Source organism: Barbatula barbatula, assembly GCF_947034865.1.
Source record: "Barbatula barbatula genome assembly, chromosome: 16".
Lineage (NCBI taxonomy): Eukaryota > Metazoa > Chordata > Actinopteri > Cypriniformes > Nemacheilidae > Barbatula > Barbatula barbatula.
Genome location: NC_136779.1, coordinates 4236153 through 4260203, shown reverse-complemented (window position 1 = coordinate 4260203; position 24051 = coordinate 4236153). Strand labels below are relative to the sequence as shown.

Below are 24051 nucleotides of genomic sequence, written 5' to 3'. Positions count from 1 at the left end.
TAGATCATGTAATCTGCCAGAGGATGGGAGGGCTGGCCAGGAAGCGACCGTAATGTATGAGATGAATCAGGGAAATGGGTTCGGATACCTGGTTAAGAGCATCAGGCCTTTAATACAGGAGGAAGATGTGCGCCTGTGTGCATTTACTGAGGAAGGGAAAATTGATCTGCTCAGATGACATGAGGGGTTATCACATGTGTTGTTGTTTTCATATGCATATTCTCTGTGCGATCCTGGAAAACAAACACAAAAACTTTAGTTTGCTTCTGCACCAGTGGACCCTTAATAGCATGAATGTGAGTTATCAGGTATTGCATGTTACAGTATCAGTAAGTTATGAATCAAGCATCAGCAGATCAATGACAAAGAAGCTCATCGCAGCTCTGGCCATCAGAGTGATTCACAAACATAAATAACAGAGGCTGCGCAGAGGACAGAGAAGGGCATAGATGCAAAGAAGACACTGTGAATCAGATGATAATTCAGAGTTGACAGAATCCCATCTGTCTACCCATTTATTGGTATCAGGTAGTCATTTACAGCATTACAAGATAAGGTAAAGTAAAAAAAAACGTAAGAGTTCAAAATAAAGGGTTAGTGTATATACAGTATATTTGAGTGTGCAATCGTGTCTTTAAAGTTCAGATGCTCATTGTAAACAGTGGAAATTGTGTGTTCAAAGTATGTATTCAAATGTAAGGGACGTAAACAGTGAAAATAAGGAGACACCATAACGTTTTTATTATAAATAAAGCTGTTTATTGTAAGCATATAAATATTGAATTGTTATGGCTCAAGACGGAGGTCACTAAACTCATAAACTTGTGTGACAACATGCCCCAATAGCTTGTCACAATAGAAACTTGTCATTACTCATTACAAGATCTTCAGTGAAATTATGCAACACAACCGATTCAGGAAAAGAAAACGATAGAAATACACAATGTATACATTTTCCTCCATTATTTTGGCAAATACATTTTAAATTATGAATTCTGAAAAATGACACTTTAAAACACACACACATATATACAAGCCCGTAGGCAGGGGGGGTTCGGGTGGTTCGAACGAACCCCCCCTCACTGCCAAAGGTCCAGAATTTAAGTCGTTTTTTTCATGTGATTATTGTCATCATTGTTTTAATCAATGCTTGTGACAAATTTCTGGGTTGCTGTTTCAAATTAATACGATTATTATTGCAGGACGCGTGTATGTGCGTGCACAGACAGAGAGAGTTCTCGCATACACTTTTCAAAGCAACGTGAAGAAGCATCGCCTCTGAATGATGCGAGGGGAGGGGTATATATGAATGTGGTCCGCCCACAGATTTGGACCGGCCCTCTGAACAATGCCTTATAGCGCGAGTGATCTAAGTCAATAGGCTTGTTTGAGATGATCAAAATCTGCGCAGAACGGATCACCGGTGATCACCGCGAGCTGCATGCCGGTTAGAAAAGTGTCCGAGTTACGTCCGCCTTGCTCTGACCTCATGCTGACGTGTGCCCAAAAACTCTCGCGACAGCGAGGCGGCTGTGTCAGATTGAGCAGTGGAGCGCAGTTGCTCTCCACCGACTGCGCTACTCAAAAGCATGATGGGAAACGACTGACTGACGACACAGCTTCGTGCTCATTGGCTGAGAATGTCAGCTGATATTTTTTTCCCCTTAATTCTAAGAAGTCCATTACCTATAGCCTAATACGATTTACTTTTTCTATAGTACTTAGTAATTAGGACATGTTTTATTTTCTTGGTTTGAAGTGAAGTCCTGTTTGTTTTTTATTTTCTCTTTATTGAGAGATGTGTATTCTCTTTATACATTGACATTTTTGTACAACATTATTCCATTAAATAAATGAGTCAATCCATCAATACATGCATACATCTAATGTGACTGTTTTACTATTAGGCCTCATGTTTGTGTTTTATCCGATATCTTTATTTGGATATGTCTGATTCCAGGAGTGCAATAAACAAAACCCACACATGCTCATTTCTTAATTTAGAATGTGTTGTTGTTTCATATTATTTTTTAAGAATAATTTGCAGCACACACTTTTCCTAATCATTAAACATGAATTGAAACTTACATTAAGGTGACAAACAATTGTGTAATATATTTATATGGAATATTTGTCATGTAAAAAAGGGATAGTTCACCCAAATAACTTTAATAATAATAAAAACAATTTTCTTTGGTGCTGAATTATCTGCAGTCAGGACTGTTTATTTTTTACTCGACATTAATTTCATTAGATGCAAGTTGCAATACCACTCTAGATCAGATAGATTTATATCCCTACCATTTACTGAATAAGCCATTATATAAGTAATGAGCACTGTTCACCTTCGGTGATTCTCCTCATCATAACCATCTTCGTGTAAAAACAGTGGTATTTCAACTGCATCAACTTCGTCTGCGATATAGAACGCGAACGCGATCTCTTCCATTGTTGACGTTTGCAGTCCACAACACAGCGAGATTCAGGAAGTGTCCGGCTTGCCTGCACTTTTTTTCACTCCTCCCCTCACTGCAGCCGCCTACTCTCGCCTATATTTCAGGCGAGGCAAGGCGCATCTCAAACAAGCCTAATGCAAAGATGCGATGACCTACTTGCGGCGCGATTCACGCGAATGACGCGCATTGAGCGTTCGCGTGATTCGCGCGAGTTTAAAATCTGAACTTTGGTGAAAATTTGCGCAGCGTTAACCAGTCAGGAGATTGCGCTAGTAGGGCCGTGAGCGAGCGTCAGAATATTGGCTTTCAGACCCAAATTTCTCTAAATTACTCACATAGCCTAATAATTTGTTAAATTCATAACATACCAATGCGATAGAACTGACGCGCGAACCATCGGAAAATTTCAAAGAGACGACAAAATGGCCAAGCGGTTGGGAAAGAGAAAGGTTAATTAATATGCAAAAGAAAATGTTTTGAATTTGAGTAGCACTAAACTATATACTATTAATAAACTATTCTACCATTAGGAGGCATAATAAATACATTTCAAATCATAATTAAATCTCCACAATAATTCAAGTACCTCCGGCCCATGTAATTTTCTGTTACAAACCGACCCGGCCCCCCATTAAAGACAGGGAGAATTATGTGGCCCTTGCAGAAAAAAGTTTGGGGACCCCTGGTCTACAATATAATAGCCATATAAACTTAGCGTAATTATAATAATAAAACATAACAAAGAGGCATTGACAGAGAGTCAAGAAATTATGATGAGTGGAATTATTATTAATATTTCAGTAAAGTTCATTAAATCTGTTCTGTTGTTAGTGTGGTTTTTAAACTTATGAACTGTGTATGGACTGACAAAAGTGTTACTTGAGGAAGCAATTTGACAACAATGCAATAAATATTTTAGGTACATCAAAAAGCGTGCTGGTTAAGATACCAGCAGACAAACTAATCCAGCAGAAATTAGTGCATAAAGGTATTTGAACCTCATAATTAAATACAAAAGGAGGAGAAAAACTGCAAAAAAGGTCCACTTTAAAAAAAAAGAACCTCCCCTTTCAACTGGCTGGCTACGGACCTGATATATATATATATATATATATATATATATATATATATATAAATATGATAATTTATATATATAATGTTCTCTTTTATATCAAACGGCCAACAGTATAAGAGTACAACATCAAGAAATAAAGAAGATTTAAACAGTTTGAAACCAATGCTTTTGACTTCATAAAACCCAGTAGGCTTTTAGAAAGTAATGTTATAGATATACATATATAATAATAAGCATGCCATGTTACGAGCCTACAGGGTAAACGCATATGTGTTTTATTTATTTTTTTGCACTTAATTGTGTTTATTCGTTAACACAACAAGTTCATCTAATCGAAAATGTTGCAGTTCTATGATTAGCTTGCATTACATTGCGGACGCTTCTGCGTGTGATGCAACACACGTGACCGGAAGTATTTCCTTACTCCGGTGAGGTCAAGATGGCGCGCCGCAGCATGTGAAGGGGACTTAATAGTAGCCGGTCGTTCGCCTGAAGAACATGTTTAGAACTTCATGTAACGTTAGCAGGCTGCAGGGAGTTTGGAAATGCCTTCCGCACGATGGTATCATAGATTGTGATATGTTTCATGTATTATGTCGTGACATTTTAAAGGAATGCTAGCCGGTTAGCCTAGCTCCTGATCCGCTACTGCTCAAGAATGACCTTAAAATAGCATGTTACTTAACCCGATTGTCAATAACATGAAACGATGCAATACACCGATATAATAGTACTAGTTTATGTGAATGTAAAGTAATGTAGCATTTTGCTTGTGAATGAGTTATGCGAATGATCTTCTTTGTAACGTTATTTACATTCACCTCCGTGTGATTTGTATTTATAATAAAGAGGAGGCTGGAGGTAACTTAAAGTTAGCTGTCGCATATGTTTTTATAGGCACACTACAAGAAATTTAGTGATTTTAAACGCAATTGAACAGTTTTGCAATTGTTGTGCGGGAATAAAGTTCATTTACAGAAGTTCACTAGCAGGTCTTGTTGTCACATTGCACGGGATGAGCTGTCACACTGTAAACTGACATTAAAGAGGCTATTTTGGCCACTCGGATGTTTTTAAAGTATTCAACGTTTGAGGTTTTAAAAGGATAGACACAAGAGAAGTCAGAAAGATGTTTTTTTGCTTACATTTAACCAGTAAACTAAATATATTAACACAAAACAGCAGAACTCCAAAAGACTAGCGTACATACAAAAACATCAAACCATTGTTTAGTCACAAACACATTCATTATTAAATACAAAGTCAGATTTATGTATACACATTTACACTACTTAAATACTTTCGGCAGCTTCCTGTGACATCATATATACATTGAACTTCACTTAAAGATGATACAATAGACAGCCACAGACAGTTAGTAGTTAATTCAAGCTATTTAAATCGCTTTTATTAAAATACCGTAGCAAAAAAAACATTTATGATGTACGTCTTGAAACAAAACAATGTCACTGACATATTTTAGGAAATGTCAGGTCAAGTTATTTACTGTTAAGACGGCTCAAAATTGAGTTTAGTCTGTGACTAGTCTTAAGCCTTGTCTGTGAAACCGGGGCGATGCGTACTATATTTCGTATTGGTAACTAACATTCAAACATAGGTGGATGATGTGATGACATGCTATGTCTCATAAACAAGAATTAATCTTGTGTGAATATGGTGTTGTGAGGACGTCTTGCCAAATCTTGTTAGGTTGATCTGCTTAAAGAGAGATTGAGTAATGTCTTTTCTTGTTGAAGGTTTGGTTGGTGCCAGCGTGCCGCATAAGCTCACCACAAATGCATCCAGGAGTCACTTGAGTGCCAGAAGTCTGATTCAGCTTTGCAAGAAAAATCGAGCAGAATGGATGACGTTCCAACATCTCTGCTTTCTGAAGAGACAGGTACAAAGAGCAACGTGATGCTGCATAATGTAGAAAATAACCGGTACTGCTGAGATGAGCAAAACGTCATCTCACGGAGAGATGGATTGTTCAGGTCTTTTCTAGCTTTGTGCACCAGAAGTTTGTTAAGCTGCATGTATAAACAGGAGATTTTTAGGTGTGCATTGAATAGCAAAATACTTTCAACCCATTTTATTTATGTGAGCTGGTTTCATGATTACAAATACATGCTTGTATTTCTCTATCAGTATGTGACACACAGCAGTGCTCTCTGTCAAAGAGCAAGACCCAAGCAGGAGACTGTTACCTCTGTCTTGGATGACCGAGAAGATTCGGTGCTCAGACGAGTTGATCAAATTCCAAACATCAAGTCTGAGTCTGGTACCGCAGTGCCGGCATGTGACCCGCAGAACATCCAGAGTGAACCAGAGGCAGTGAGGGCAGCCCGCTTGGAGGCCAGACAGTGGAAAGAGCTGAAGGTCGAGTACAATGATTTACCAGGGATTTACGCACGACTCTCCAAAATTAAACTGACAGGTATGACACAGGAGTGAGGCGATCAAAAAAATTTTTTCTTAATCAATGGACATTGATTGATGCCTTTTGTTCCTTTACTTTTCTTTCCTCCATAGCTCTTGTGGTTACTACAGCAGCTGCTGGCTATGCCATGGCTCCAGTGCCCTTCGACCCTGTCACCTTTATTATGGCTACAGTTGGAACAGGTCTCTCTTCCTGTACAGCAAATTCCATTAATCAGGTCAGTCACCTCATGCAATTTCACAAAACATCTACACTAGAGGTCTTCACGGGTCCACTTAGATCCGAAAACCCGAGGTCCGGCCCGAGACCCGAGCGGGTTCGGGTCTAAAAGATTCACGGGAGCTTCGGACACGGGTCGGGTATATTATTAGTGTCTTCGGGTCTAGGGTAATATAAATGAAAAAATTGTTTTGCTTAATTGACCCGAGGAAGACCCGAACTATCCTGTACAATAACAGCACGTCGCTTGTGTGTGTGCGTGTAGTTACCAACTCTCCTCCAACCCTCAGCCGATCGGTTGAAAGCCAAGCAAATCGAGTGCAAAGGGGTTTGCACTCGATGTAGTTACCATCATATTCAGGAAAAACATACTTCCACCAGGCGACCAGAAGTAGATATTAAAAGACACGCACATTTCAGTACTACGCGGTTTGGAACACATTGTTGAGACAGAATGTCCGCGCGAGTGGTTGCCATGTCGTCATACCTACTTATTTAGATTTGATTCAGATAAAACTGGCACAACCCATTTAGCCTCAGTTTGCGCAATTTGCCAGAGCAAAAAAAGAGGATCAACGTGTTCATTGCCATATCAATTTCATTAATAAACGTCGGTTTACATTCAGGTCTAGTCGGGTTTAAAAAATATATACGATGGGTCGGACTCGGGTCTAATGTTATCGGGTCTGTCTCAGGTCGGGGCTTTAAAATAAAAACGTTATCGGGTCTGTCTCGGGTCGGGGCTTTAAAATAAAAACGTTATCGGGTCTGTCTCTGGTTCGGGTAAAAAGTGATTCGGGTCATTTCAGGTCGGGGAAAGATCTTTGGACCCGACAAGACCTCTAATCTACACACTCAGCTCAATGTGACCGGACCGAGCACATTAGATAATCCAGGCAGTCTGACACCCGGCTGGAAGTGTTAGACTATTTCACTGTTTGTGTATTTGAAGTGGCAAACACTTAAATGTTTCTCGAGATATTTAATAATTAGTTTTTACATTTGTTTTGAAGTTTAAAGTGATTTGGTGATCACCCACTATAACTATTTGTACCATTCACTTGTAGGTCATTTGAAATGTATTACTTTTTTTACGAAACCTCTGCAAAAGCATTCCAGCCGGAGTAACTGCTTGCTTGGCGGTTTGTTGATTTTTCTTTTGTTTTGGATGTGTACAGCTAGATAGATGAAGTCTCATTGCACCGTTGGCTTGACTTCAGATGGCCCCGCAATGCCCAGCAGAGTTTCATTGTGCATTTCACAAATGCGAACACACACTCGCTATACGGGCTCTCATGGTGCGCTTTCTCATTCTTTTAGAGAGCAAAAATAAATTAGCACTAAAGTGAGCCAATTGTATGTCACTGATTCTTTGCATTCCGCTCCTGCTGTGTGTTTTATAAAATACATTAGGACAGATTAGCTTTGCTGCTCTGATGTTTTTGCCAAGTTACAGTTTATAAAGAAACAAAGAGCGAAAGATGCACTTTGTGCACGCTCCGGTTTACTCAGCTAATGGTTTCTGTGCAGGAGTTCCGTTTGTTGTGTACAATAATAGTCAAATTGGTGGCTGTTTGGACTTGAGCTTGACTAAAACGCAGGTGCGGCTTGTAATTTGGAAAAGGTCACGATCACACGCTGTATCAAGCTCCGATTGGCTGTAAGCTCATCTGCCGACCTGTTTTTAAAGATGCACCCAACGTTCTCATACTGTGGCTGCGAGTGCTGTCTAGTACTAATTACTGTGGTTTAAATCGTTCACTTGACCATGTTGTTTCTTGAGGTGGAGTCCTGGATGGTGCAGTAATGAATAAGCAAATATTTGCTTCGCAGGTTGGGCATAAATTACATCATTTATTGTTGGCTATTGGTTCATGACTCAAGGCTGAACTTTCTGTTACGTGCCCAGTTCCACTTGCTTTCCAAGCGTGTGAGGTTGATATGAACCTGTTTAGACATTAGTGCTAAGGTCTTTGGTAAAGTCTTAAGGTTAAAATACGCTTGCTCAGATTTTGCCCGGGTTTTCAGTCTGTACTTGTTGCAAAAAGTCTTTGCCAGTCTGCAGATTTGATCAGTTTCTATCTGAAACTTTGTGTATGATGTTTTTGTAGGAAGTGTATGATGTCTTGTTCAAAAAAAAGTTTTTTAAAAGTTTTGTGTTGTGTTCCAGCCATTAAACAGTAATAAAAGGTAAGGGAATACAATAGCTGCGATTGTGCACTTTTCTTGTCAATCTGCCGTTGACTAGAAATTGCTCTTTCTGACAGAAATCTATGAAATTATTTTAAAAGATCCTTATCCAATTTTATGAATGACAGAATTAAACATTAAACAATACATAGATCAAATTGAGAATGCTGTTGACAGGTTTGCTGTCCATGTATCTACATATTTCATGATTTTTATTTTTGTCATAAATCATTATTATTATTCAGCCTTTATGTTTGTCACTGGGTTTTGCAAATAGTCACATTGGAATTAAAAGGTTCTATCTGCATTCTAAGCAGTTTGAGAGATTGAGCTTCGAAGTTTTTGTTCCATGTGACTCCATTGATTAAATCTTTTTGTTTTCTAAAAAAAAGCCCCACAGAATAAAAATAAATTAACTCAATTTTGACAAATGACACATAGAACCTTTTAATTCCAAGGTGATTCAATATATTGTTAACAATAAGAAGTATTAAAAAGGGCTTGAAAAGCAGTGAATTATTATTTGTTTATTTTTTGTTATAATAATCACAACTTTTGCATGTTTTAGAATAAGCTCTCACCTGCACTCGAAGAGTTTCTAACCCTATTAATACGAGGTCGCTCCATACGGCGCATATGAAGGCGGACAGATGGGTTCTTTGTAAATTTGTTGTTTGAAGTGCTGTCTTTTGATGTTCTAATTGAGCAGAAACAGAGGAGCCATGGAGTACTCGCACCAAGCCCATCAATCACGTGTGCTCCTTTATAGGCCAAAGAAGATGTTGGGCTGCAAATATCAGGCGTTATTCTTATGTAAATCAGTCGTTACAATTGACTTTTGGATGTGTTGAAGTATTTTTATGGAACTTGGTATTTGTGAAGCACACTGCGGCTTGCATCGCAGTGCCGTTTAGATGGCCTTGTGACTTCCGCACGCACTTCTGGAGGATCCGTCTGAAACTAATAGGCTTTCTGTGGCTTCAGAGGACATTTAATCCATATGCTGTGGTACTTGCTTTCTTGTGGCAAGCAGTTGACATTTGGAGGGAAGCTTCACTCCACACATACAGTATGGAAAGAGACCGTCTGCCATCTCTGTCTCGCCCTCTTCTTTATGCTGTTGTTAGATTTTTAGGTGTATTTGTGCACGCTTAGAAATGTAAGGGCAGCGTAAGACCAGAACTTCAATGTTTTGAACAATATAAAACTGATAGTTTGATAGTAACAATACTGATTTGCTGTAAACAGTTGCTATATATACACACCTGCGACTAGATCATAATAAAGTGTTTTGTTTTCCATTTTTTTAAGTTTTATAAATATTTTGTTATTTATGTTTTTAGTTTTCATGTTATTTTTTGTACAAATTTTCTCTCTTTAATTATGTGCCTTTGTGATTATATATTTGTTTATTTAATATATTGCTTTGTAAGTTAAGTCTTTTGCCAAAATATTTATGCCAAAATGTGTTAAACCTGTCCAAATAAACTAGGAACGTGTGCTAGGACTAATTTGACAGTCGTTTAAATGAACGTTTTGTAACCGTGTAGTCGACTAGTCTTAAATGGCCCAGAAGCCAGTCCAAAATGGGAGAAATTTGAGAGCAGATTTTTTCAGAAGTCTTCCCCAGATCTGTGTCTTGACAAAATCTTGTCTCCGGGCTCTACTGTCAGTTCTTTTGACCTTGTGTTGGTTTTTTCTTTGATATGCACTTTCAGCTGTTGCACCTTTTATTGAGAGGTAGGTGCTGCTCCAAATCATACTTATTCAATTGAATTTGCCACAGGTTAACTCCATTTGAAGTGTAGAAACATCAACAAGCACAACTAATGCTTCTGAGCTCAATTTCAAGTGTCCCAGAAAAGGGTATGCATACTACAATATACTTATTTCAGTTTTTAATACATTTGCAAAGTTGTCGTGCATGGAGTGTATATTCATGTAATTTAAAAGTAGTTTAAGATTAGGCAGCATCATAACAAAATGTGATTAAAATGAAGGGGGATCAACCCTTTAACAAGGCCCTGTATAGTGTCTCAAACTTATTTCAGTTCATTTCCGACACCACATTTCAATTTTTATTTAGTTTACGTTTTTTCAATAATTTGTAGGCCAACATTTTATTTATTTTCAAAGTTAAAATTTTGGTAAACTATAAGAGCCTTGGCACTGCGGTATAAAACATTGTTACTTGATGCATTTGTTCTGTTGCTGTATATAAACCATTATACCACCCAGACCCAGTAGCCTGAGGTCACTGGAAAAATGAGCTAATTTGGCAGGACATGCAAAGTTTAATGATGTAACTCGGGTCCTGTAGCTAGTAGACTACACGCAAATGTGATGCCAAGGTCATGGGTTTGATTCACATAGTACATACCCTTTGAATCACTTTTGAGTAAATATTCCAGCAAAAGATGTAAATGAAATGTGAATGTAGAGTGTGTTGTTAAAATTGCAGTTTCTGAATGTACATTGTACTAAGTACTTGAAGGTGGATTTGTTTACGTTAAGACTGTACAAACAATAGACCGTCCAAATCCAGCGCGATACAATAACAGAGACTTTGTGTACAGTCCATCTCTTTGTTCTTGAGGCCTCGAGTGCTTTTTGAAGCTTTAGACGTCTGTGTGCATACAAATACAGTGACGTGATTGTCACTGTATCTGATAGCGGCATGAAGGCAAATTCCTCGTGCACGTACCCTACTGACACAGTTCTCAGGACACATGGCTATCGAAAGTCAATACGCTTGTTTTGTGTTTGTTTACGTTGCCATATGTGCAGATTGGAGTCGTTTTGCAGGACTCTTTGCTAATATTGTCACTTTTAATTTTGAACGTCAATTAAACTAAGTGAATGGAGCGACTGGTTGGGCGATGCCAAAATCACAGCGCGGTCGTCGCAGCAACTCTCTGATCTCATTCTCCAAGTCCTGACTCATCTCGTGTAATGTGACGGCTCTTGGCCGCACCCATACCTGCTAGTTATAGATCCCCACTCTTAACTCATTCTTTTGGTTTTTATAACACCAAAGAGGAAAATAAAAGGCAGGAATGACATCCTTAGATGTGGTGCCAGTTGTTTTTTGCCTTTTTAAAGCTCTCTGTCGCATCTGTGCGGTTTGCCAGGATCAAAGATGAACCTTTTGAAGAGGCCACTAAACATACAACTAAGAATCAAAGTCGAGGTGGATCCTGTTAAGCTTTGCTTTCAGTGGACTGAGCATCAAACGTTGTAAAATGGTTGGTTTATGTAATCGCAGGAGCCAGTCAAGTTCATCGTTGTTTGTTTGTTTGTGACCATGATGGTTTACCTAAAAGCAGACTGGGCAGGGAATCGGTTGCTGTATACGGTCTTCGTGCCTTGGATTATTTCCTGAAGTCACATTGCAATTTTGTGGCTTCTTATTTCAGAGGAAGCTTGTTTGGAAACTGTCAGGAATGTTGCAAAAACTCAGAGCCCATAACAATGGCCAGCCGAAGTTGATACTGCGTTCCACCAAATCCCATCTCTCGATCTCATGTAAAGTCACTTTTTTCGTGAGATTTTGATCACAAACAGATTTGCAAATATTTGACACCAGTACTCTAGGGTGTTTGTGTATGGTTGCTCAAAAAGGTTTTGTTAGCATCATACAAATTACACGCACTTCACTTTTAAAAGGTTGTTTTTTTGTATTCCAGTTTTTTGAAGAAACATTAACCTGTGACGACGAGTCTGGTGTTACGAAAAAGTCTTTTTTTACGGTTCATTTGAAGTCAAGTGCTCAATAGGTCTTGCGTTGATTGCAATCCAAACTTTACCCTGAATTCCACTTAATGAGATAATTGGATCCAACAAGTATTTTTCTCAAGCTGAAGAATGAAAATCAACACTCGGGTTAAAGGGCCAAGGCAAAGAAAACACATTTTACCCAGCTTCTTTTCAACAAGACCACCAGTCACATTTTCCCATCATTTCTCTTTTCATTTTTTTCATTTTTTGTTTAACCAGTTGTCAAATGTGAAGCACACACAGTGTTGTTTTATAAATCCTGTCTTGGTATTCCTGGGGTGATTTTGTGTCATGTCTCCTGATGAGAAAGACAGGCGTGAGTGCTGTTTTCTGCGGTGGGCCGCCTGAGGATGGCATGCGCGTGTGAGCTTAAGCAGCCACTGTCAAACCCAACCAAAATACATCGCGTTTACTTTCCCCCTCTCTACACTTTACCTTTTTAACCTCTCTTTTTTGTGTATTTGCAAAAAATCTTTTTCTATCAAACAGTTGGTCTTGCGCGATCGATTTTTGGTCACGTCCACCAGACTTGTTCCTAATGCAGTGTTTACATTGCACATGTTCGTGATGTAGGGAATGGAACAGAGCGTTTATGTGTGTGCCAAACAAAACATTTTTTTGCAGGCCTTCGGTAATTGTCTTAAAGTTTATATAGTATGCTGACAATGGGTCGATGCTAATACAATATCAGATTTCAGTATTATGATTTGTTTGGACTGTGATTTGATTGCTTAGATCCTTGTATAGATATTTAAAGGTCCAGTCTTTGAAATTTAGCGACATATAGTGCCGATGTTGCGAATTGCAACCCACGGCACACTGCACCGCTCTCCCTTCCCTTTTGAAACACTACGGAGGTTGACACAGAAATAATACAAATACACACCTGACAGCGTGAAATGGCGCACACGCAAGGATAGCGTAACTCAGTATTTCTTTCTCGGAATCTGCCTGACAAATTAATTTGCAGATATGGCCTGTTGAGGCATCTGTGCCTCTGTGAGACACTTTAAAAGTCTAAACCGACTTTGTTAAACATGTAACTTTGTTCTGTTCTAGTTTTCGTTATCTGCTCTGCACTTTTTTTTAACAAGTGTGTATTAATTATCATTTATTTGTTTTTCTTTAATTAAGATTTTTAGACAATGTCTAAATATTCGTAAGAATAAAATGTCCATGTTGAAACAACATGGCAAATTCTATGTAAGGGGAACCGCGGTGTATGTGGATAGAAATAGCTAAGGTAATAAAAACAGAACGCTTCATAATGTTAAATCTTTATACACCTCTGAAGACATTGTTATGTACGTATATTATTTTGCATTTCTGTCAAAAGATCCTTCAAAAAATTACATATTGGACCTTATTGTGTTCACAAACCACCCAGAGAAAGCTCAAACGACTGTTTAAGAATTAGTTTCCTTTAACAGTAACAACGATAATGATGCTTAATTGTCTCATCCTTCTGTCAAACAGGTTGTTGCTTTTGTGAACTTGATGTGAACAGAATGAAACTCGAGTATAATTACATTTAATTATTTCATCTTCATAATGCGCGACTGTTTCATAAAAGCGGTTTACATTTTTGATCTTGAAACTTTAAAAGCATTCAACCATGCGTTTCTGAGTTGTTTCTGTGTTGATGCGATCTTGGAAAGTCTCCACTGGTGCATGGTGATTTAAAACCCTCAGGAGCTTCTTCTCCTTGCATTCATTCCAATGGCGCACGGTATTCAGATGCAAATTTACTAGAGAAGAAGAAGAAGCATATCGGATCACCCTTTGAAGTAATTTACGGCACTGTACGACACATAATTCCTGGTTTGCCATGCTTTTGATCACGGCCGAGCACGTCTCTGTTTCTACTTACCTTAATTTCACAATGTTAATTGTAGTAGTTGGCACGTGGTTGCTGCGTTTTAAATAGAAACAGACTTTATCCATCTGTAATGGTGGTTTTCATCAACATGTCAGTGGGAAATGTTTTTGTACCCGTTCAGACTGATTTCACTTTTCTTAATGATGCATGCTATGAAATTTTAATGTCTAGCGTATGAAGAACACGTCCTGGTTTGGGGGCGATCTAGTGTCATAAATAGGACCCATCACAAGGAGAGCAAGTAATCAGATCTCCATGTCTGACAGCACAGAATGGGGAGTTTCTGGAATTGAAGTTTTCCTCGATCCCATGAGGCTTCTCTTTCTGGCTGCAGGCATCTTACCCTTAATCTTTTTTGACATAGACAGTAGAATTGATTGCAACTTGCTTGTAGCTTCCATGCATTTTTAAAATCCATATTTGCATGCATATGGCGGACGCTTCTGAAGCAGTGTACTCTAACAGAGCAAAAGAGAGTCAATTGAAGGGATTTGTTACAAACATAAAACTTGATTTGCAAGATGAATGAGCAGGTTTATTTATGTTTTGATGACAATCGTTAAAATCGAACAACGTTGCTGTGCATGTCGGAATGAAACCTTATGTGATATTAATAATGTATGATGCCACGTTTTCTCCATCGCCATTACAAAAACGTTTCGTCAAGAATGTGTTTGGTGTGAATATTCCAAAAGAGCAAATATTAAAATACATTTATATTTTAGAAATAAACAATAAATATGTGTCTTTGTTATAAATAAGCAGTTTTTGTCCGTGAAAATGGTTCGTTGACGAATATTTTTCGTCATAGTCTTCGTAAGTGAAATTGACACTGGTGCATAACAATAGAATTTATTGGGTACCGCGGTTTTTTTGGCTGCAACATTCTTCAAAAGATGTTATTTTGTGTTCTGGAGAAGAAAGAAAGTCACGAAAGGACAAGAAATTGAGTAAACGAGGACACAATTGAAAATTTTGGGTGATCTCTCCCTTTAACAGTTGAAGTACGTCTATTGTTTGCCGCCACCTTTCAAATCTTAATTCGGGCCACATGTCTAAAACTGCACCCCTGTGCTGTAATCTCTCCTCAGCACCCATCTGTTAAAGCTCTGGAATCCCTCTCTCTGTCTCTCTGGATGAATGTTAGGGTCCCCCGCTGCTGCAAACAACCTCTGGAGGAGTCATAAGCTGTAACCAGATGCCCCACAAGACACACCGACTCTTCTCATTCTGAAGCCCCATCCTCCAGTTTTATCTGTTCCTCCGTGAGATGCGGTGACAGGTGATACATTTTCAAACGGCTTGGAAATTCCACCAGCATGACGGCATTGTGGTCTGTAGTTTAACAGGGTTGCATCTTGAAAGCAAGACCGGCTGGCGTTCTTTGAAGGCGCCCTTTGCGATCTTTATTCTTTTGTCGCTTTTTGCCTGTCCGATAAGAGCCCAGAGAGACAATGACCGATTTGTTAAGATTGCTCCAAAAAGTGTCAATGGTTTCCGCTAAGGGGTCCCTACTGTACCTTATGATGCCTTTATTGCTGTCAGTAATCACATTAGTTCCACTTCAGTGTGACTGGTGTCCTGAACGTGTTTCGTTACCATCAAAGCGGACGAGTGCTCGAGGCGAGCGTTTCTTGAGGAAGGTATTAACACCAAAGGTGATCCCTCCATTTTGTAGATGCTAAAAAGAAAGCCTGTTTAAGACTTCTACCCTAACAACAGAGATGAATTGCGAGTCGGGAGGGTGGAATGAAAATACTTTTCATCTGGAAAATACTTTCAGCAGGTGATCTCTGATCGTCTGGCACGGTGGCGCACGGGCTGTTCAATGGCCTTTTTCACGGTGTTCATAATAAGAATGAATTTTTAATCAGAGGGAGTCGTTTAATAGTTAATTCCCTCAGTCGTCGCGATCCTCGCGGGTCTCAATCTATGTCAAACTGTACGTGATGGAATATTTCGCTGGAGGCTTCATATGGACTCGTGCAGCTGTATTGTTCTAATAAATGTCAACCACAACACTTGCTATTGTTGAGGTATAATAAAGGGAATTTGATACAGATAAGTATTTGCCGGTTGGGTTTCGTTTCATTTTGTTGTACGTTGTAATTAGTAAACCATACAAAATTGTTCCATCATATTTTTATATTAGTTTTTGACCTTTCCCACTAGTGTTGTTCTGAAAGTAAACAAACAGTACTAGGGCTGGGCAATTAATTGTAATTAAAAAGTAAGGATCTTTTACGTGGATAGTAAGGATCTTTTACTAATAATATTTAACATATATTCACCTGAATGTTCATAAATGCAAAACAAATATGCAAAGTGCATATATTACTACATAAAACAAACTTTTATTCTGGATACGAATAATCATGATTAATCCTTACACAGCCCTACCTACACGCTCAGATGTTGCATCGTATTGGCATCTTGCGTCATGTCATATGATGTTTTTGTGGCATTATGAATATCATAAAATTGTGGTTGGACAGAGGTGCCAAATGAGGGATATGCAACTCGTGAGATCTTTACCATCACTGTTTTTCTGTGGCAATGTGCCAAAGGGTAATCTGCTCCACCGCTGTCAGTTTTGATATCACTTGACCTTATTTAAAGTCGTGGTCAGGTTAAAAAATGATCCTCTACTTGTAGGGTTTTTCTTTTGGTTGTATTGTGTAAAACCTATAGCCTTTCACCTTCAGGCATGTTTGGTTTATGCAGGGTTTTTCTTGCATTCTGATGAAGTGCTAGTCATAGTTGGTTTTGTTTGCTTGAGCAATGAGCAATTTGTGGTCTTTAAGATCTCAAAAGCCCCTTTGGTCACCCTTGGGCTACCTTGTATTTATTTCGAATTTCAACAGATTGTGGCTTCTCTGAGAGCTTTGGTGCTCTTGTGGTTCATGGCTTCTCTCATGGTTTTTGTATTTGTGGTTCAGTCGTTCACCCTTGCGAGACTTCGTTGCATGTCTGTGAGGCTTCATTGACTTCAGATTTCACCAGCCGCGCAGGCAGGTTAAAAACCACACGGTATCAGACAAAGGAAAGCAAACAAACCTTCCCCAGGGGTTTCGCTCCTTGAGGTGGAGTAGCACGGCGTCGGGACGATTGATCAAAGGTGTTTTCACGCTGGGACGGCACTCTTGCACGCGAGGAGTCTTTCTGTGCTCTCATCACTTTATTATCCCTGTATTTACAGTGATCAGATGAGTTCACATCAACACAGATGAGCTTGGCAGGCGGTTTGTGTTCGCGTATTAGCGGAGGGTACAGGTACTAATGTGTTGTCTAGGGGATGCACCGAAATTGAAATTCTTGGCCAAAGCCGAACATGAAGTGAAACACTGAACATGATTTTTGCATTTCTTCTATTTATTTAGCCATTTTTTTCACTATTGCCTAAACTGAATGGTCAAAATGTGCTTTTTATAATTTGTCCTGCTTTTCAATAAAATACAACTTAAAAATAAAATTGACCAAAAGAAAGTAAATTAAAACAAAAAAATGTAGTATTCTCCCTGCGAAAATAATGTAATGTAAGTTACTCTGTACCCCGACAACAAAACAGTTCATTCAAAAGTGCCATTCAACATTAGGCCTATAGGCTAAAAATACGAATAAACGAAAAATTTATTTCTTTAAGATTATTATAGTCTACATTGCAAAATGATTTTAAGAAAAAACAACATCCAATGCAAGCAATTCTGACTGATGCTGACTGAGAACCATATCAGCTATGTCTCTCCTCCAAACCTCGCACACAAAAGATAACTGTTCTCTCAGAAGATGCACTCGTGGTCGAGATTCACAGAACATACTTTGACAAGTTGTTTAGTACAGAGAACTGAGTACACGCGACCACTGTACGATGTCAAAGGATGTCGTGAGCGGCGGGGCTAATGCCAGACCGCCCGTTCCAGTCTAAAGTAAAGTTACCGACCGGTAAAGACACTTTCATTTGGAAATTTACTCCCGCACGCTCAGCTCTCTGACGCTTAAAAATGCTTAACACACTGCCAAAGCCATTTTCACATATTCGGCCGAACATGCCTTTTTGATATTTTCCGCCGCACATGTTCGGATGCCGAACATCCAGTGTATCCCTAGTGTTGACCAATTTCTCATTCATTCAGGCTGTTCAGAGGAAATCAAAATGTATCGCAGTGATCTGTGTCTGGCACCTAGCTAATGCTTTCATTAGTTTTCATTTTTGTATATGATAATAACACTAGAGATTTGACTGTGTTTGATGCTTACTGCATCCTTCCTTTATTTCTTATTGAAAAGTTCTGGTGAATAGTTCAGTGTTAATGGCAGACTTGTCTGGTTTAAATTGTCAATACCGTTCAGATCAATTGGGGGCTGGTTTCATATCGTGTTTGCCATAGAAAACACTATTTGGCCATAGAGTTACAGAACCAAATAACCTTTTTGTTGCATTGAAGTTTCTTTTTAGTGGAAACATTTCTTTAGCCTATAATAAGTAAGAAAGAAGTGGTTATTCTAAGAACATTTAAGTGAATATATCTTAACAGGAACCATAATGGCATTGTTGTAAATATCCTTTTGTAGTACCTTTATTTTTAAAAGGACAGTTCATCCAAAAATAAAAATTCTGGAATTATTTAGATCGTTCCAAAGGATATTAGGAAGAATGTCCGTAACCAAACCGATCTCATCCTGCATTAACTACCATAGTAGGGAAAATGAATACTGTGGGAGTCAATGTGGGATGAGATCTGTTTGGTTACTGACATTCTTCAAAATATCTTCCATTGTCTTTAGCAGAACAAAGAAATGTATACAGGTTTGGAACAATCTGAGGTTGTGTAAATGTTGAGAGAATTTCATTTTTGGGTGAAATATCCCTTTAAGAGTGTAGATGAGTCAGAAACGTTTACTGCATCTGTAAATACAGTCTTTGTGTTCTGGGTGATTCCATGAGTTCTGACTTTAAAAAAAAAAAGAAGAATCCTGTAGTTTGTCAAAGGATCATTCATCCAAAATGTTGTGTCGTTTCATCCCATTACTTTCTTTTGAGTATTGCGAGAAGAACGAAACCAACTTCAGTCTTGAGGGTTTATTAGAACACCATTTGTTTTGTTAGGTGGACTGTCCCTTTCAAGATTTTACACTGCCGTTTGGCTATATGCTCTTGATTCTGTCTGCTGTCCTGTAATATGGAAGATGTTTGAGAGATTCAGATTAGCCACTGCTATTTTTGTCATTTTCATTTGGTGCCAATGTTCTTGGTAAGAACAAAATAATTGTGCAAATAAGTTATTTGTAGGCGTTTCATTTGTAGGCTTTATGTTGGTCTAACCACCTAAACAGAACCACACAAATGACATAATTTAATGTAATAGGCTGCAAAAAAGATTGGAGCGTAGGAAATTAAAGTAGGAATGTCATTTGGGGAATAATGTGTTATTTTAGCAGTCATTTGCCTGTTTACTTTATTGGAGGGTTTATAATGAAACAGTCTTATGTTCTGGTGTGAGATTCTGTTTCTTGTCTTTTCCAATGAAAAGTGGTTTGAAAGTGATGCATTAACAGGAAAGGCAATGCAAACAAAGACGACTTTATAAAGTGTAGATATAACATTCTATAAAAAAACTCATATAGATTATTTTAGTTTATTTCATTTATATTCATGGATATCTTCTGCTTGGTGAACTGGTAAACAGAATGTTTTGGTCTTTTTCAAAATAATACTCAATGTTAGTTGGTTAAAGGTAGATGTAAGTGTACTTTTGTATGAAGGTACCAGTAATGGGGAGACTTTGTTTAGTACTGAAATGCGTAACTAATTAACAAAAGCAGTCCTGTTAGCACCGTGCTGGAGTTGAATGCTAATTTTAACGCCTAAGAGTTAGTTATTTATGAGAAAATCGCCAATGCTGCAGAATTGGAGTGTCCACTACTGTTGGAACACACAAAATAAAGATATTTGGACAAATCTGTGCAACCAGTTCTGGGGCACTATTGATTACTATATTAGGGAAAAGATTTTGCAAGTCAATGGTGCCCCTAAACTTGACTTATTTCCTAAAGGTCCAGTGTATGAAATTTGGCGGCATCTATCGGTGAGGTTGTGAATTGCAACCAACAGCCGACTCCACCCCTCCTTTTCAAAGCACTACAGTGGCTGACACAGAAACTAAGAAGTCATCACGTTTTCACGTCTTTGCTGATGGAGATTTCTCTGTAGAGCAGTTTGTCTGTTTAGGGCTACTGTAGAAACAACATGGCGAATTCTATGCAGGGGGACCCGCAGTATGTGTTGAAATAGCTCTTTCTAAGTAATAAAAACACAACGCTTCATTATGTAAGGTTTTTATACACCTCTGAAGACATAGTTTATTATATTGCACCCTTGTCTATAGATCCGCCAATTTTTTTTTACTTTTATTAAAAAGCAACTACTACAACAGATGTGTGAGATGAGTTTTTTGTGTTCCCCTGGGCGTCCATCTTTTTATCAGAACATTATTGTTATCTGTTGTAATAGTGGATTTAAATGGAAGTTTTAAAAGCAGTTACGTGCCCAAAGAACAAGTGCTTTGATCCTACTCCAATCTTTCATTCAAGGATATTGCATGTTTCGTTGTTAATGGCAGCCTTTTATTACACTTTCTGCACTAGGCAGGTGCCCTCCTTATTCTCGGGTGCATATAAATGTCTAGTGCCTTTTATATACAGGATTGGTAGACTTTGAAGAGCTGTTTGTGTGATGAGCTGTTGGCCTTGAAGTACGAGATGAAAATCAGCTTACATTGGCGTAATTGCACTTTGCTGTCTCTTACGGTTCTGGGCATGTTCTTCAGCACACTCTTTAACAAAAGCATTACTTTTTGACTAATAGCTGCTCTCGACGGTAGGGAGGAACCCGGCCCGCTAATCTTGACCCTATTTTAGAGCCAAGCCATTCATTTATCCTCCCTTAAGAATGGGAATCGTTTTAAAAGTTCTGCTTTAGTTTAAAGTCAAAGTAAGATTCTGTACACTGTTTGGTTAAAAGGCTAAGACTACCTGTATTGCATCCAGTCACGTCTCCCTCACTTCCTCGGCATCTGCTGTTACGTCTCTGGCGATTTGTTGTCATCTCATGTTCCGTCATGAAAGCATGACAGCTTTGATAGCCTGGAATAGTGTAATTGTGGATTACTGTCCGTGTAAGTGGCTTAAATGGAGGGGTTGTGGTTTGTCAGTGCGAAAAGGCCATATTGGTGTAGCGTGTTTGTAACAGCGCATGACTCCGCGGCGGCCCTGTCTGTTGTGGCAATGCTTTGTGAGTCAATGTCTACATCTCGCATGCCACTCTGCTGTATTATTAGCAAGGTTAAATAAGACATTTTAAAGGAAACAAGAACCTTATTCAGGTTATAAGGGATGTGACACTATATTGGGTTTACTGTAATACAAAACATGTAAGCTGTGATGTCGAGAGTTTAGAGCAAATACTTTTTTTCCTATTGGTTGAATTGCTAACATGTGACCTGCGTCAACATATTGAATACGTATAACATTTTTTGACTTTTTTGTTAAGATTCAGTTTGTTTTTATAGTGACAGACCTTAAGATAAAACCTTGAATGTTGCGACAACAAATAATGATTGTACAAACAAAACGTTCTGACAACAAGTCTGTTATTTGAATTTCACTTTTTGTGAATTATGAACTGGGTTTGCTTGTAAAAATTGTGTATCAATGCACTTATTGGTGGAAATGGCCATAGATGCTAACAAAGCCACTATATTTCTGCGTGAAATTTCCATAAAGGCAATTTGAAATTCACTTGCTGCACTTCCCTGGGATTTACAGATCTGCTTGACTGAATATAAAATCATATCATTGACATATTCAACAGGTTATCATGCTATGGACATTGAATTTAAGCGGACAGTGTCTGTGTTATCTAAAGATGTGAAACGTGCCTGCAAGAGTGTTTTTCTTCCACTTTGTTCAACTCTTAGCTGACTTATAGATGTACTAATTCCTTCCTCTGATCTTTGCAGATGTGACATCATGAATCATCTTTGGGATTAAAGGGTGACAGCAGGCTGGATCGGCTTTGTCCTGCTGTATTTGCTGGAAAGTTTGCAGATGTCTTTGCTTTCTTTAGTGGTGTGATAGTGGTCGTTGTGCATTTGTTGTTTTGGAAATTGCCATGTTTTGATCCTATTTTGATTCCCAATTGGTTAAAGGGATTGATGAACCCATCTGTCTTCTATTCTAAGATTACGCTATGGAACCGCCGAACGCTTTTTGCCACATTTTTCAATTACCTGCTTTAGATTCAAGATTCATCTGGTGACTTAAAGGTTTCTTTAGAGTTTAATTAGTTTCACAGCTGTCTTCCTTCCCAAATAAAGGACAGGTTTGGAGCGTTGAGACATTTGTTTTATTTGCTAGTTTTAAAGGATTTCCCGTCGATATGTGTTGTCTGGCTGAATGCAGGGAACACAAAAGCAGTAAACAGGCAGCTGTTGTTGGGCTCAGAGCGCTGCTCTCATTACAGACAGGTGATGAATGCAATGTCTGTTTCTTTATCCATGGAGAGCATCTCTCTTGCAACACTTGCATCTTTGGGATCCCCCAACTGGCATTTCTTCAGCAACATCTCATTGATTTCATGACACTGGTGTGCCCATAGACAACCTAATGTCTGATGAAAATCAGATTGTTGCATAAGACTACAATGCAGATTTCTAGTGTGCAACGATTGGCTAACCATCATTGAAGTTGACGAGTTACTCAGTGTCTTTTCGGTTCATGCTACAATGTTGTTTTTGAGAATATAGTCTGTTCGGCTCATGATATGGCGATTAGCCATTTCCTGTACGTGGTAGAGCTTTCGAGGTTTATGGAGCATGAATTCCTGTCCCAGACCCATTAATTGAGTTCCAGAATAACCCTCAAACGTGGCTAACCTCAGAGCATGTGGGAAGGATGAGCGCTTCCGTTTAGGGTTCATTGTTACAAATCCAATAGCCAATAGTTTATGAATTGTGGTCTGTGTTTGTCATGCATGATTTGTCTGTTCATTTTTAACAGTGTGTTATAACTGGATTTTTATTTATTTTACGTTTTTTGTTTTCATTCTTTCGTCTTTTTGTTCTTTCACTTGTAATATGGACCACAAAACCAGTCAGAAGTCGCATGGGTATATTTGTTGCCAACAATACATTGTACATGTCAAAGATATCTATTATTTTATGGCACAAATCATTAAGATATTAAGTTAAGATCTGGTTCCATTAAGTTTTTTTTGTAAATGTAAACTTTATTTTTGTCAGTGGATGCATCAAAATCCTGAACAATCTTTTTTAATTTTGGCCAGCGTTCCCTTTGCTGGTCCGTTTTCCATTCGTAGCCCTCGAACGCGGCGCCATTCTGTCATCCCCGCTAACCTGCTTTGGCAGGAACCATTTTGCTGCTTTTAATCGCGGCAGATGGTTGAAGACTCACTCTGAGGACCTGACAGAGGAGCTAACAGCCTGACATCGCTCTCGACAAGCCTGACTGGGGGAGGCAAAGAGAAGCGGAAGAGGTCTCGAGGGCCGAAGGCATGAAGCGAGAGAGAACAGGGGTTGTCAGGAACTCTTTACACATAGTCAGGCTCTTCAAAACCATCCTGCTTCCATCGGTTAAAGTGGATGGCACAGTCATGAATAATTCAGTTTTTCCAGCGGTGCCTTGATGGTTTCAGAGTTTCAGAGTTTTTCTTTTTTTACTGAGGTTAATCTGAGGCCCCCATTAAAACAAGACTCGCATCTTTAACTCAATCCATGCTCCATCTGTCAGAAACCTTCAGGCTAATAATAGGCTTGGCTCTCATAGATGCTGTGGCTCGGCACCCTGTCATATAGATTTGAAAAACCACAATTAGTGTCTGCTTTGTAATTACCAACTTTAATGTTGGAGAGGATGCCGATCAGACCCATGTTTGTTCGAGCCAGAGCTTCCCTCTTTACGTGTCCAGATCTGAAGTTTCTATGAGTTTTTATAATGT

General features: G+C 38.8%; 1 protein-coding gene across 1 annotated transcript in view; it reads left to right on the top strand.

Annotated features, from left to right (window-relative positions):
* The first annotated feature begins 3928 nt into the window (after positions 1-3928).
* Positions 3929-24051, top strand: part of cox10 (cytochrome c oxidase assembly factor heme A:farnesyltransferase COX10) — a 36175-nt gene continuing 16052 nt past the window's right edge. Inside the window, exons 1-4 of the mRNA XM_079475940.1 lie at positions 3929-4093; positions 5289-5431; positions 5680-5968; positions 6064-6188. Of these exons, the coding sequence (XP_079332066.1) occupies positions 4030-4093; positions 5289-5431; positions 5680-5968; positions 6064-6188 (621 nt within the window). The 5' untranslated portion in view covers positions 3929-4029. The remainder of the gene's footprint in view (positions 4094-5288; positions 5432-5679; positions 5969-6063; positions 6189-24051) is intronic.